The sequence below is a fragment of the Microcaecilia unicolor genome, chromosome 3, assembly GCF_901765095.1.
Source record: "Microcaecilia unicolor chromosome 3, aMicUni1.1, whole genome shotgun sequence".
NCBI lineage: Eukaryota > Metazoa > Chordata > Amphibia > Gymnophiona > Siphonopidae > Microcaecilia > Microcaecilia unicolor.
Window position 1 is genome coordinate 398,370,007 of NC_044033.1, and position 14,334 is coordinate 398,384,340.

A 14,334-nucleotide genomic window follows, 5' to 3' on the forward strand; every position below is an offset into this window, starting at 1 on the left:
GATGAATCTTCTTAAAAGATAGAACCAACAAGAAAGAAGGAAAGAGAAAAAACCTAGGTCACAGATGACCGTAGAAATAAAAAGTAGAGAAAGAAAGCATGCTGTATGTAGAGACCAGAAAGACAAGGAGCTATAGAAGTGAATCCTCATTCTACAAGACCTCTAGATCATCTGGAACCCATTAAATGCTTGTGTAAGCAGATGGGCTTTTCAAGCATTTTTGAATATTTTGTATGATGGTTCCATATGGAGAGAGGGTGGCATTACATTCTGGAGGGATGGAGCACTACAAAAGAAGGCACTATGCCTCATAATGCCAATGGAATTGACAAATTAAACTCCTGGACTGAATGAAGCATGTAAGCTGGGGTGTATGGCATAATTAAAGAAGACAAGTAAAGCAGTGTGCCAGCATACAGAGCTTAATGTGCCAAAGTTAAAAGCTTGAACTGGATTCTGAATTGGATAAGGAGCCAATGATATTGGTAAAGCAAAAATGTGAATCAAATTACCACACATGGCACAAAATCCAAATAGAGGTATTTTGAACAGTTTGAAGTCCCTTGATCAATGCAAGATTTATTCCAGAATGTACTACATTACAGTAATTGAGATATGATGCTATAAGAGCATAGAACAAAAGTTCATTTAGCTGCCTCATCGAGAAAACAATGCATAGATCAAAGCCATTGTAATGCTGGGAAGCCATATTTCATGATAGCAGATACCAGGGATTCCAAGAAGAGCTGATGATCAATGTTGTGACTCCCAGATATTTAAAGAATTCATCAACGTAACTGATGAACCAAACAGCAGAGGAGCAAGGGATGGATGAAACAGTTAGCCGGTGATCCAAGATGCACCTGTCTTTTCCAGATTCAATATCATTCAGTGCTTGTGCTTATTTTCTTCATTAGAGCCTTCTTTTCCTTTTCTGAAAGGTGCCCTTTCACACCCTCCTTCAAGTCAACCTAAAGAAGCTCAACCAGTCCTTGTTCAACTAATGAAATTGATAGATGTTGTAGTTCTGAGTTTCCTTTAAAAAGCAGGACCATATTTTCATTCATTCAATGGGGCAAAGCCAGCATTGTATCGCCCCCTTGACTTGATCTGAAAAAAAAAGTGGTAAACCTAAGATCTGCATTGTCAGCTCATCACAATTGTAGCTCTTAACCAATATGAAAGCGCAGTGACAACTGAACCAGTTTACTCACTACCAGTACCTCTATTTTATTAGGGTTGAATTGTGGGCTGTGATTTATCAACCTGTGAATTCCCTTAAGCCAGCACCACAGAATGTTTCTAGCTCATATAAATAATTTGTATTTCTACTTTTGCAGCAATTTGTTACAAAAAAGGCACACACTAAACATAGAGGACTAGATTCCATATATGGCGCCTGAAAAATCAGCACCAAAAGTATTTCTGCCTAGGCGTATTCTGTAAACTGCTCCTAGATTTTGGTGCAATTTACAGAATATGCATAGCCAGTTTATAGAATACACCTAAAGGCCATGCATGCACCTAACTGTAGATGCTTCCATTTATGCCAAGTAAAACTTGGTGTAAATACTGGCGTCTAAGTTAGATACAGAGCAGGTATATTCTATAACCATGCTTTTAGATTTTTGGAATGCCCATGGCTCACCCATTGTACGTCCATGGCCATGCCCCTTTTTGGCAGCACATATCAGAATTTACGTGCCCTACTTTACAGAATACACCTAGCAAGTTGTGCGCGTAAATTCTAATTAATGCCAATTAATATCAATAATTGCTTAAGTGGCAATTATCAGTGCTGATTGACTTGTTAAGCATTTAAATTGCGTGTGCAAATCGAGAATATGACTGGATTTGCATGCACAATTTCAATCGTGCTATATAGAATTTGGGGAAGAATGCATTATTTGGCATTTTAACTCTGACTACTTTCCAGAGGCAGTCCTGCTCACAAATTTTATACAGATTCACCTAATAGTCTCCAATGGGCTGATTGGGAGTTCATGCAATGCTAAATTGCATGTAGAAAGAACTCAACGCTATGGCTTTCTGGAAAACGTAACTATACCTCAGTAGATAAGGTTTTTATGTATTATAATTGCATATTAAAGTCATGAGGTAACACTTCTAGAAACATTTTCTGTGCTAACACCATTCTTTTGCTGCTTCTCCCTCAGACTTTGGGTGCTCTGTATTGTTTATTGTTGTGAAAAGCATTTCTATAACCGTGTGCATGTAGCTCTGTGTGTTTTGCACTCATAAGTGCACAAAATAGCAGAACTTGTGTAAATAAGTGCACTATGCACTATTCTATGAGATAGCGAGTAAGTGCTTTATGGCCCCTTTTACTAAACCACACTAGGGATTCCTGGTGCGGCAAATGCGCCAATGGGTTGCATTGCATTGTCTGCATGAGAATTGCTAGGGTGGTTTAGTAAAAGAGGCCCTTAGCAGTCCAATTACTAAGGTGCGCTGAAAATGGCCTGCGGTAGTGCAGACGCATGTTTTGGGCATGTGCAGAATCATTTTTCAGTACACCTACAAAAAATGGCTCTTTTTATTTTTGCCGAAAATGGACGTGCGTCAAAATGAAAATTGCTGCTCGTCCATTTTGAGTCTGAGACCTTACCGCCAGCCATTGACCTAGCGGTAAATTCTTACACGGTAACCGGGCGGTAATGACCTACGTGCATCAAATGCCACTTGGCGCACGCAGCTGATGTGTGCCAGAAAGTAACAAATATTTTTTGGACATGTGTAGCGCAAGAGCCACGCAGAGCCACGCAGTAGCCGGGCGGTAACACAAAATTGATGCGCATTGGGCATACATAGGCGCCTAAGTGCTTTAGTGAAAGAGCCCCTTAGTGCATAACTGCTGGGGATATTCATGTGGATAGAGCATGGGAGGGACATGGATGTGTCTTTCATTTATATGTGTAACTTAGATATTTTCAGTTATGCACCTAGTATAGAACACTTAGGCATGCCCATTTACGTCAGCTATTAGCCTGGCTCAAATGGTTGTGCCTAACTGTAGACAGGTCAGTGTTGACTTGGCACTCAGTATTGACACACCTACCTGGTGTTGCCCAGTTATAGAATTTCCTCCTTAGTGTTTAATTATTTTACTGTTTCAGTTTGTAAACCCACCTATGGTGTCCTTGCATCATTGAGATAGCATAGAGTTATAATAAATAAATAAATGGTGCCAGCTCATTTCACATCAGGGCCTTTGTCTGTTAACCAGATCCAATCCCACACAGCTGAAAGGATAAGGGTAAAAAGTAATGGGATTTGATATACTGCCTTTCTATGGTACACTGAAAATGATTTACACATATATTATATGCAGACACTTTCTTTGTCTTTAGTGAGCTCTCAATCTAAGCTTTTGTATCTGGGGTAATGGAGAATTAGGTGAGTTGCCCAGGGTCACAAGGAGCTATAGTGGGAATTAAACCCAGTTCCCCAGATTCACAACTCACTGCACTGACCATTAAGCCGCTCCTCCACAGACATTTAGGCTAGCTATGTTCTCAGTTCCATCCATCTCTACCATCATTCCTTAAATTAGCCACCTAGATATTTAGACGATCTACTCTACGATGTCTACAAGCTAATCAGATTTACAATTTTAGATTTATTTGCTCACTTATTCCAGTCCAAGCTTAAGGCAAGTTACATATTTAGGTACATGAGTTATATCAATGTCCAAATTGACTTACAGCCTATTTGTACAAAGTAGTATAGTTGCCATGTTAATCCACTTTAGTAATTTAAAACAAAACATCAAAATAGAAAATAAAGTGATTCCTTTTTATTGGATGAGCATACAGGGCAATTCTATAACAGGGCACCTATAAATAAGTACCCAGAGGGTACTTGGTAGGTGCCTATTCTCTAAAAGAACATAGACACCTTCTTTTTTATAGAATACCAGCATAAGTACTCAAATATGTGCATAAAAGTTAGGTGCAAGCACTTATGCCACCTGTAAAGTTGGTATAAGTGTTTGCACCTAATTGTTAGAGATAACCACACACTTGTAAATGGGAGTCCCACTCAGGCTCCACCCATGTGAACACTACTGGGCTCATTTTCAAAACAGAAAAATGTCTAAAAAGTGGCAAAAAGTAGCATTTGGAAATTTTTCTCTCAAAAATATCCAAATCAGTATTTTCGAAACCCATTTTTAGACATTTTTTAATGACGTCCATCAGAAGTGCGTCCAAACCTCAAGAGGTGTGTCATGGGCATGTTCAGGCCGGGACATGGGCATTCCTAAAACTTAGACATTTTTCAGCCATAATGGAACAAAATAAAAACATCCAGGACTAAAACTTAGACATTTTGAGCTAGACCTGTTTTTATAACGAATAAGGCACAAAAAGGTGCCCTAAATACCCAGATGGCCACTGGAGGAAATCAGGGATGAACTTCCCTTATTCCCCCAGTGGTCACTAACCCCCTCCCACCCCCTAAAATGTGATGAAAAACATTACTTGCCAGTCTATATGCCAGCCTCAGGTTTTATACTCAGGTCCATTAGAACAACATGCAGGTCCCTGGAGTAGTCTAGTGGTGGGTGCAGTGCACTGCAGACAGGTGACCCAGGCTCCTACCTCCCCCTACCTGTTACACTTGTGAATGAAACTGTAAGCCCTCCAAAACTCACCAGAAACCCACTGTACCCACATATAGGTGCCCCCTTCACCCGTAAGGACTATGGTAGTGGTGTACAGTTGGGGATAGTGGATTTTGGGTGGGTTTTTGAGGGCTCAGCAGACAAGGTAAGGGAGCAATGGTGAGATGTGTACCTGGAAGCATTTTATGAAGTCCACTGCAGTGCCCACTAGTGTGCCCTATTGCTTTCCTGGGATGTTAGGGGAACCAGTCTACTAAAAATGCTGGCTCCTCCTACATCCCAATGGCTTGATTTTGTACGTTTTTCACGGACGTTTTTTTTTTTTTTTTTTTAGAAAATGGACCAAAAAACAAAACGTCCAAATCACAAAACCTTCTATTTTCGAAAACAAAAGATAGACGTTTTTCTTTTTTGAAAATTTTCCTATTCAGATTTTGGACATTTTTTTTGCAAAACATCCAAAGTTGGACTTAGACATCATATCGAAAATGCCCCTCCATGTAAGTTACGCACATATTTACAGAATAGCACTCAGGTGGAATTATGGCATTTATGTGTGTATGTATGTATATATGCATCTAAATGCCATTATGCTAAACATTTACGCATGTAATAAGTGTGCAACTATTTTATAGATTAGCCTCTTAATGCTATCATTCAGCCAATAAAAATGTATCACCCTATATTCTTATTTAAAAATTAGTGTATTTGTACCTGAGGCCCAGGATGGTGAAGTGACTTGCACCGGTTCACAAACAGCATCAATTGGAGAAGCAGGATTTGAACTCTGGCTCCAACTGATCATATCTAAGGTGCATGTTTACTGAAAATCATTAGATGGACCCGCCATGACTATACATTTGCCAGTTAGCAAATGCTGCCTACCGTGCGTTGACTACAATGTGCAGTCCACATCCAATCTCTGCTCATACGCCACCCAGTCATCGCCCCATCCCATTCTAAGGAATTAGCACAGGACTTATACTGCACTGGTTGTTTTAATACATACTAGACTTTAGAACAGGCTAGCACTAACAGTTAATGCATGCTTAAACCCGCACTGCTTAGCACACCTTAGTACAGCCAACAGTCAAGAGTGAGGGAGAAAAAGGAGGAAACCATAGCTCATCCAATGAATCAGGCCTTTATTGCCTCAAAAAGTGATGTAAGTCAAATGTCAAAAGTCTTGACATGGCCGTGTTTCGGCAGACATGACTTCTGTCAGGAGCCTTATCTTATTGACCCCATAAATAAAAGTATAAAATGTGGACTGGTACAAATATAATACACATTAGAGTAAGATGCGTAAATTGCTCTACACATCTTACTCTAATGTGTACTGTATTTGTACCAGTTGACATTTTATACTTTTGTGCAGTTCATGCTTATTCTCAGGCCACAACCCCCCTCCCTCCCAGTTCCTGTCCCCTAACAAGGCATGCAGTTACTGTAGAAACCAGCTTGTGCTGTCATACCAGTGTAGTAACAGTTACCACACATTAACTGCTTAGCATCCCTTAATAAACAAGCCCCTTAGTTTATGCTTTTGTGTTTCAGTAACTCAGCTTCTCTTTTTATAATTATGCAGTACGTGGCCACATTTGATAATTTCATGGCTGGAAATTACTTGCTGTTGGAACACAAAAACTTATCAGTCCTCACTTTTGCCATGATATCCTGTGGAGGAAGGCAAGGAGATTCCCTTCAGTTTCTTCCATCACCTATCACTAACAAAAGCTGTGACTGGTTCTTCGACAGTGAACAGAGGAAACTGACTTATCTTGGTAAGTGTGCATTATGCATTAATACACGGGTCATCAAAAATGAACAAGAGTGTGAATCTTTCAGTTGACGAACACACTTTCAGCAGGACCAGTATAGGGGCTTCAAATCTTCATGGATTAGTTTATAGAGATGCTTTTATTTTTGTACCGAGGCAGCACTTAGAAAATATAGTATTGCTACAAAAGATTCATATTAGAATATTGTGGCAGAAAAAGTCATCAAAGAGGTTGATCCTACTTTATTTTTAATTGCATAATGATACCTAAGTAAGCACAGAATGGTGACCGAGGACAAATGGACCAATGCAATTTACTCAGTTACCATCCTCTTTGTTTTCTTACTATTTTGGGTAGAAAAGTATCTAAATTTCTATGTTTCAACCAACAGCAACTTCCTTCATATTTTATGCACAAATCCCTGGATTCTATAAAGGGCACCCAATTATCTGTGCCCAAGTTTGGGCACGATCCTGAGATGTGTGTGCCACCTAATTGATTAATGAGCCAAATAACATCAATAATCAGATATTAACAATCAATTATCAATGTTAATGGGCACCAATTAGGGGTTGCATGTATATCTGGCTGTGCGCTATTTGATAAACATGGGCGCTCAAATCCAATAGTGTGTAACCCAAAAGGGGGCATGTCCGTGGGAGGGGTATGGATGGGTCAGGGCATTCTCAAAAGATGCATAGTGTTATAGCATTCATGGGATCTGCGCCTAACTTCCGTGCCAGGATTTATACCAGATTTCAGTTGGCATAGGTCCTCACACCCAAATTTGGGTGCAGGAATCCCCGCTAAGAACTTTTCTAGAAAGGGTGTTCATCCCAAAGCGATCTTTATAGAACAGCCCTGAATGCTGATTTTTCCTGACACCTACTTTTCAGCATCATTTACTGAATCTGGTACATTATCTCAACCCTATTGCTACTACTGATACCATGGGGGTAGTTCTAAAAGGAACAGACTGTTTTATTTATTATGTTGACATTTATACCCCACATTATCCCGAACATACTGGAGTTCAATGTGGCTTACAATAAATAAATAAAACAGGCAAGATTTACAATACCATAAACAAAATATCAAGTAAAAGCAGAGTAGCACAAATAAGATACAGATAAGAACTAAATAATAAACCACTGATGGCCAGTTAGAATCTAACACACTCTATCAAGAGGTAGAAACCTCTCAAAGTTTTCAGTCTTTTGTGAAATACCAAGGAATCAGGCTGACCTTGATTTTAGGTGGCAGGAGCATATATAAATAGCAGTATTCTAGTCATTTATTTACATAAGTGGACACTTCTGAGCGTAAATGACCTCTTATAGAATATCAACTAGCAGAGAAGTACATGTTTTGATGGCACGTACGTTGCCGGTGGACATGCACATGGATGGAATTTGGGCGGAGCTAGGCAGAGAGCACAAATATGCAGGTAAATTACAGTGTTCTATAATTTGCATGTGTTCTGGCTAACATCTATATGCAAGAGGGAGAGATACTCAAACTAACAATCATGCAATATATATATATATATATATATATATGTGTGTGTGTGTGTGTGTGTGTGTGTGTGTGTGTATATATATATATATATATATATGTGTGTGTGTGTGTGTGTGTGTGTGTGTATATATATATATATATATAAATATATATATATAGGATTCTCTTTTAAAAACATAAGCAAGCACAAAAGGCGTTACTGGAGGAAAAGCCTCGAGAAGCACCTAGACTTGCTCAACAGTCTTACAGGAGCAGGACTTCATCATCATCATCGGCAAAAACCTCTTTTATTATCAAAACAGCCCATAAATCAATTTATTCAAACTTAGCTTAGGCTGCCAGGTCTCTTTACCTCCCTTCACAAGAAGGTCTCTTAAGCTTCCGTTGGCTATTTTGAACGGAAATGAAATTCTTCTGGCCTGTGATCCTGAAGCAATTATTCGAAACGCTGGCCACCGTTGATCACGGTCGGGTTGAAGACATCTTGTGAAGGGAAGTAAAGAGACCTGGCAGCCTAAGCTAAGTGTGAATAAATTGATTTATGGGCTGTTTGATAATAAAGGAGGCTTTTGCCAATGATGATGAAGTCCTGCTCCTGTAAGACTGTTGAGTAAGTCTAGGAGCTTCTCGAGGCTTTTCCTCCAGTAACGCCGTTCGTGCTTGCTTATATTTGTAACACCTATATGCAGGCATTTACACCATTTATAGGTCTGAGGTACATGATCATGCCATTAATATAAGTGCATTTTCTGCCATATGAACTAGCATTCTACAAAGAAAACTAAGCACCTACCCTCACTATCTGTCCCAAGAATACATAAATTGTGTCCTCTATCACTTCCTCTGGTAGGACATTTCAGACATTGCTTCATCTTCCTCTTTATTTATTTGTTTATTGAGTACAAAGAAATCACATACTTATATTCCTGAGCCCCCACAAAAATACCTGTAATATCTGGTCTAGCGCGAATTGCACAGGCAAGGGGTTCCATCACCAAAGCAAATAACATTGGCGAGAGTGGACATCCCTGCCGTGTGCCCCTCTATTTGTTTAATAAAGACTTCTTTAAACTTAAAAAAGAAATCACATACTTAAACTGGCATCCAGGTTTCCTTCCAATCTTTGTCATATTCCAAAAGACTACCTAATTTATAACCCTGTTTACTAAGCTGCAATAAAGTCTGTTTATACAGAATATGGCGATTTCAATATAAACCCTGCACCTCCAGTTCTGTTAACATACACTCCATATTCTCCAGCAATGGAGTTAGCATATGTTCCCTTATAACATACCATAAAAAACAACTTCAATGACTGTGTTTTATAATTCCATGGCATGCTTGTCTTTCTCTTTCAGTTGCTTGTGAGAGGTTATTAAAGTGAGGGATACAGGGTTTGCATGAGGAGTGTTGTGGGTTTCATTGTGTGGTGGGTGTGTGTAAGTGTGTTTTGGGGGATGCATTTTAGCAACATTGTATGATACTGTGGGTTTTCAACACATGCTGAACACCGGTTCCAGCATTTAAGGTGCACTAACAAGTTACTCCCATAATAGAAGAACTGGAAGATATCATAATTTTAAAGATAGTTTTATTGGATGGTTGAACCTGACTAGAGGTTTCTCTATGCATGAAATGCCCTTGAGACTTTTTCTTGTAGTAACTTTATAGCTATTTTGAAGGTGATGGCAGGGGTTGTGCTGGGGGGTTGAGTGATATGTGTTGAAACATCACTTTGGTCTGCTCTCTTCCATGCATATCTTGTTCTCAAATACTAGAGACACCACTGATTACTTGGTACCGGGATTCAGATTCAGGCATGTGTGATTGATAGGGGGAAAGGAGGAAATGAGATGTACAGTGTATATCAGAGAATGAGTTTGTGATGGGGGGGGGGGAGGCAGAAAGTCCACCCCCTCACACCATGCCAGTCTAAGGGTAAGGGTAGAGAAACTATGTTAACACCCCATACTATTCATCAATGTCAAGGAATCAGGGAGGGCTGAGAGGCAGCGCCATCAATGTTTTTCATACAGGGCAACAGTCATTGGCTAGGGTTCATGCTCCAGATCAGTGGCAGCACACCTATGATGTGGCTGGCAGGGATTCCTCAAGCTGTGGTTTTTGATGGATTCATGATGTGGATTCTCATTGAGCCAGGAAGAAATTGCTATTAGGGCTATTTTATCACAGTCCCATTTTATTCAATGAGACCTTTTGCTAAAATAGCACAACTTGTTGTCAAATAATCCATCTTAATGTTAGCCCACACTGATAACTTGCACCCTAAATAAAACAGGAAATAAAATTGATCCCTGAAGCACATTGCATTCAAGTCAACGCTTTTTAGATGTACTGCATTCACAATTAAACATTCTGAATCCTGTCTTGCAAAAAAGATAGAAAACACAAAGAAGGACAACCTGTAAAGCCCAAAGACTGTAACCTATCAGAGTATGTTTTATCACATAAATGATTGAGGCTTGGTCAAGTTGAACCAAAAGAATATGATGACCCTTATCAGCCTATAACCATATTTCTATTTATGAAAGACCTACGGAATCTTAGCGGAGCTTGGGTGGTGACACCGCTGTTTGGAGAGTAATACCAGTGCAGGGTGGACTTCTACGGTTTGTGCCCTGATTGTGACTGAATAGATATGGATGGGCTGGAGTGTAAATTTTAAGAGGCTTTGACGTTAGCTTCAGAACTTTTAGTACAGGGCAGACATTTACGGTCTGTGCCCTGAGAAAGGCAGGGACAAATCAAACTCGGGTATATATATAAGTACATAAGTATTGCCATACTAGGAAAGACCAAAGGTCCATCAAGCCCAGCATCCTGTTTCCAACAGTGGTCAATCCAGGTCACAAATACCTGGCAAGATCCAAAAAAAGTACAAAACATTTTATACCGTTTATCCCAGAAATAGTGGCTTTTCACCAAGTCCATTTAATAATGGTCTATGGACTTTTCCTTTAGGAAGCCGTCCAAACCTTTATAAAACTCCGCTAAGCTAACCGCCTTTGCCACATTCTCTGGCAACAAATTCCAGAATTTAATTATAAGTTGAGTGAAGAAAAATTTTCTCTGATTCATTTTAAATGTACTACATTGTAGCTTCATCACATGCCCTCTAGTCCTAGTATTTTTGGAAAGCGTAAATAGACGCTTCACATCTACCCGTTCAACTCCACTCATTATTTTATAGACCTCTATCATATCTCCCCTCAGCCACCTTTTCTCCAAGCTGAAGAGCCCTAGCAGCTTTAGCCTTTCCTTCTAGAGAAGTCGTCCCAATCCCTTTATCATTTTCGTCGCCCTTCTCTGCACCTTTTCTAATTCCACTATATCTTTTTTAAGATGCGGCAACCAGAATTGAACACAATATTCGAGGTGTGGTCACACCATGGAGTGATACAAAGGCATTATAACATCCTCATTTTTGTTTTCCATTCCTTTCCTAATAATACCTAACATTCTATTTGCTTTCTTAGCCACAGCAGCACACTGAGCAGAAGCTTTCAACATATCATCAACAACGACACCTAGACCCTTTCTTGGTCCGTGACTTCTAACGTGGAACCTTGCATGATGTAGCTATAATTAGAAGTTACACGCACAACTCTCTAAGCGTATTCTGTGACAAAGTGTGCCAAACTTCTAATGCGCACAGGCAAAAAGGGGCATGATTATTTGCTGGGAAATGGGCGTTAAGTGGGCATTCCAAAATTTACGTGCCTAGTTATAGAATATGGCTTAGTATGCCTAAATCTACATGCATCCATTTACACCAAGTTTTCATTGGCGTAAATGAATGCACGTAGATTTAGGCGCTGAAATATGAACTAAGCATATTCTAGAATTGGCGCCTAAATCTAGGCACCGATTACAGAATATGCTTAGTCAGCACTGATCTGAGCGCCAATTTTTTAGGCACCATATATAGATTCCCCTCCAATGCAGGCCTAGTGCACCTAAAAATGCTTACTGCAGGAATCCTGTGGTAATTTCCCTGTTTTGAAAATAGCAATGTAAAAATATTTTTCTGTTTATTTTTAGGAGGGGAGTGAGCGTAGAAGCTTTAACCAGTTAGCACACTGACGTTACCATATACTACCTGATTAATTTGGTCTTAACACAGGAGCCCTTAGTGCCTCCTAAATAGGAGGTGGTAAGTGCTCCCACGTTAATTTTTTAAATGGTTATGTACTACTGCTCAAGAGATCCCATGGAGAAACTCAAATGAAGGAGAAAAGTGGGAATGGTCCTGTTTTTTGGATAGCTTGGTTTCCATTTCCATGTGCTACTGCTAACATTAGTTCATGGCCAGTAATGCAACAAAGAGAAAACAGCTCATTTTTTTACGACCATGCTAGAAATGGGCTTAGCACAGTGGCGTAGGCACGGGGAGGCCTTGGGGGCCTGGACCCCCACACTTTTGGCACAGACCTCCTCCACTACTGGAGTACCCTTTGACTAGCTAGTGGGGATGCCCAGTCCCTGTTAGCCAATGAGATTCACATCCAGAGCTGCCCCAGTGCTGTCTCTGCAGGGAAAATGTCGATGGCTTCCCATCCTGCAGCGGACATCGGCACGCCTTGCACCTGCTCAGTTCATGCATGAACTGAGCATATGCAATGAGCGCTGATGTCAGCAGCAGGAATGGAGGCTGCTGATTTCTTCCTTGCAAAGGCAGGACTGGGACAGTTTTGGCTGCTGATCTCGTCAGCTGGTGGGGATTGGGCATCTCTGCCAGCAAAAGTACAAACTGTGGTGGTTGCCTGGGGGGGGGGTGAAGGAAAATGTGTTGACCCCCAGTCCACTCTTGGGCCCCCACCTGCTGGCTACATCCATGGTTTAGCACACAGGAAAGTCCCAGGTTAAGATTTGCTAAGTCCATTTTGCTAGCACAACTTAGTAGAAGGGCCCCAAAGAGTTCCTTTCCATAATGCAGCAATAAAAACCTGAGACTAACAGAAATTTATATTGAGATGCTCTCAATTATTGTAAATCCATAAAAAGTCAATGTACTGATATCTGTACCATGGGAATGAAAGAAAATTTGATCTTTGCAGTGCTAAATAAAATCACAGTACAGAAAAAGAGCATATTTCTGCTAATATGAAAACAATAACTTGTCTGATGGGGAATTTTTTTCTCTACTCGTAATCTTTTACAAGAGTGAAAATCATTCTCATAAGCATTAATGGAACTTGAGTATGTGCAGTGGCTTTCAGAACTGGATATGTCAGCCTCAAAGTGAATAAAAAGTGCATATTTGGATTAATAAATATTTTTGATCATGTGTGCAGAGTGAAAACGGTAAATAGAACATCTTTGGTGACTCCTCCTCCTGTGCATGTCAAATATATTTTTAAGCTGTGCTTAATATTTTTCTTTCTTCCCCCCCCCCCCCCCCAAGAATATTGAACAAATGCATTTAAACTGTGGGCATTGCTTTAGTTCTAATTTCCACCTGGCTTTAACTGTGTGTATGACTGCACAAGAATGCATTTTCTCTTTCCGTTTTACCAACTCACTATGAAAGTGTTTCATTTATGTTGCAAACCATTTTTTATTTTTAGTTACATTAATGGTATGATATAATTAGTCAACTAATTAATCCAGTTTACAAGCTTTGTAGAATTATTCAGCTGTCACTCATGTCCAAGCCTGGGGCCTACATTTAGTCTCAGCTTCCTCTTCTGATTCTGTTTCCATGACTACTGGCTACATCTGCTGACACCCCACTCTTCATTTACTGCTTAATTAAGAATTTCACGCTTATACCTTATCAGCCTCTAAGAACAAGAACACACTGTTAAGAAATTCTAAATTTAGGATTCTGCACAAGGAAAGCCTTTCTTGTAGGCCTGACTTTGTGGAGCCTTTTCAAACTACTCTCTTGGCAACTGAGCTGTCATCCTTCAATCAAAAATTATTAAATGGGGCAGAAATAATGAGCATGTAGCATATCAAAAGAAGGATGTTTGCTTGAGCTAAGGAGAAAAAAGCTGTAAGGGCCTACAAGCAGCAGTCACATCAAAGGAAGTTAGGCTGCTTCGTCAGCAGGCTGATAAAGCATCATTTGTTTCCATTTGACTTATGCAAAAGGTCTGGTATGTTAGAGTCCCGTCTTGCAGACGCAAGTTCCCTCTTCTTGCTCGTGTGTCAGCAGTTAGGCAGCTGGGCCCAAACAGCATCAGTCAGAGCGTATAATCACTTGACTCCATCTTAACAAAGGACACTTGTAGGGGGTGGCCAGGAGGAGGTCATCATTACAATAGAAACACAATTATTGCAGCTGCTAGGAGAGCTATAATTCTTCCTAGAGAAAGCAGTAGACCTTCCAGAGCTGGAGAAACTTGAGCTTATTATTTATATTCT

At 40.1% G+C, this 14,334-nt stretch overlaps 1 protein-coding gene across 1 annotated transcript in view; it reads left to right on the forward strand.

Annotated features, from left to right (window-relative positions):
• PKHD1 (PKHD1 ciliary IPT domain containing fibrocystin/polyductin) overlaps window positions 1–14,334 on the forward strand; it is a 980,909-nt gene that overhangs the window by 632,128 nt on the left and 334,447 nt on the right. The window contains exon 49 of the mRNA XM_030198735.1: window positions 6,234–6,429. Coding sequence (XP_030054595.1) covers window positions 6,234–6,429 — 196 coding nt within the window. The remainder of the gene's footprint in view (window positions 1–6,233; window positions 6,430–14,334) is intronic.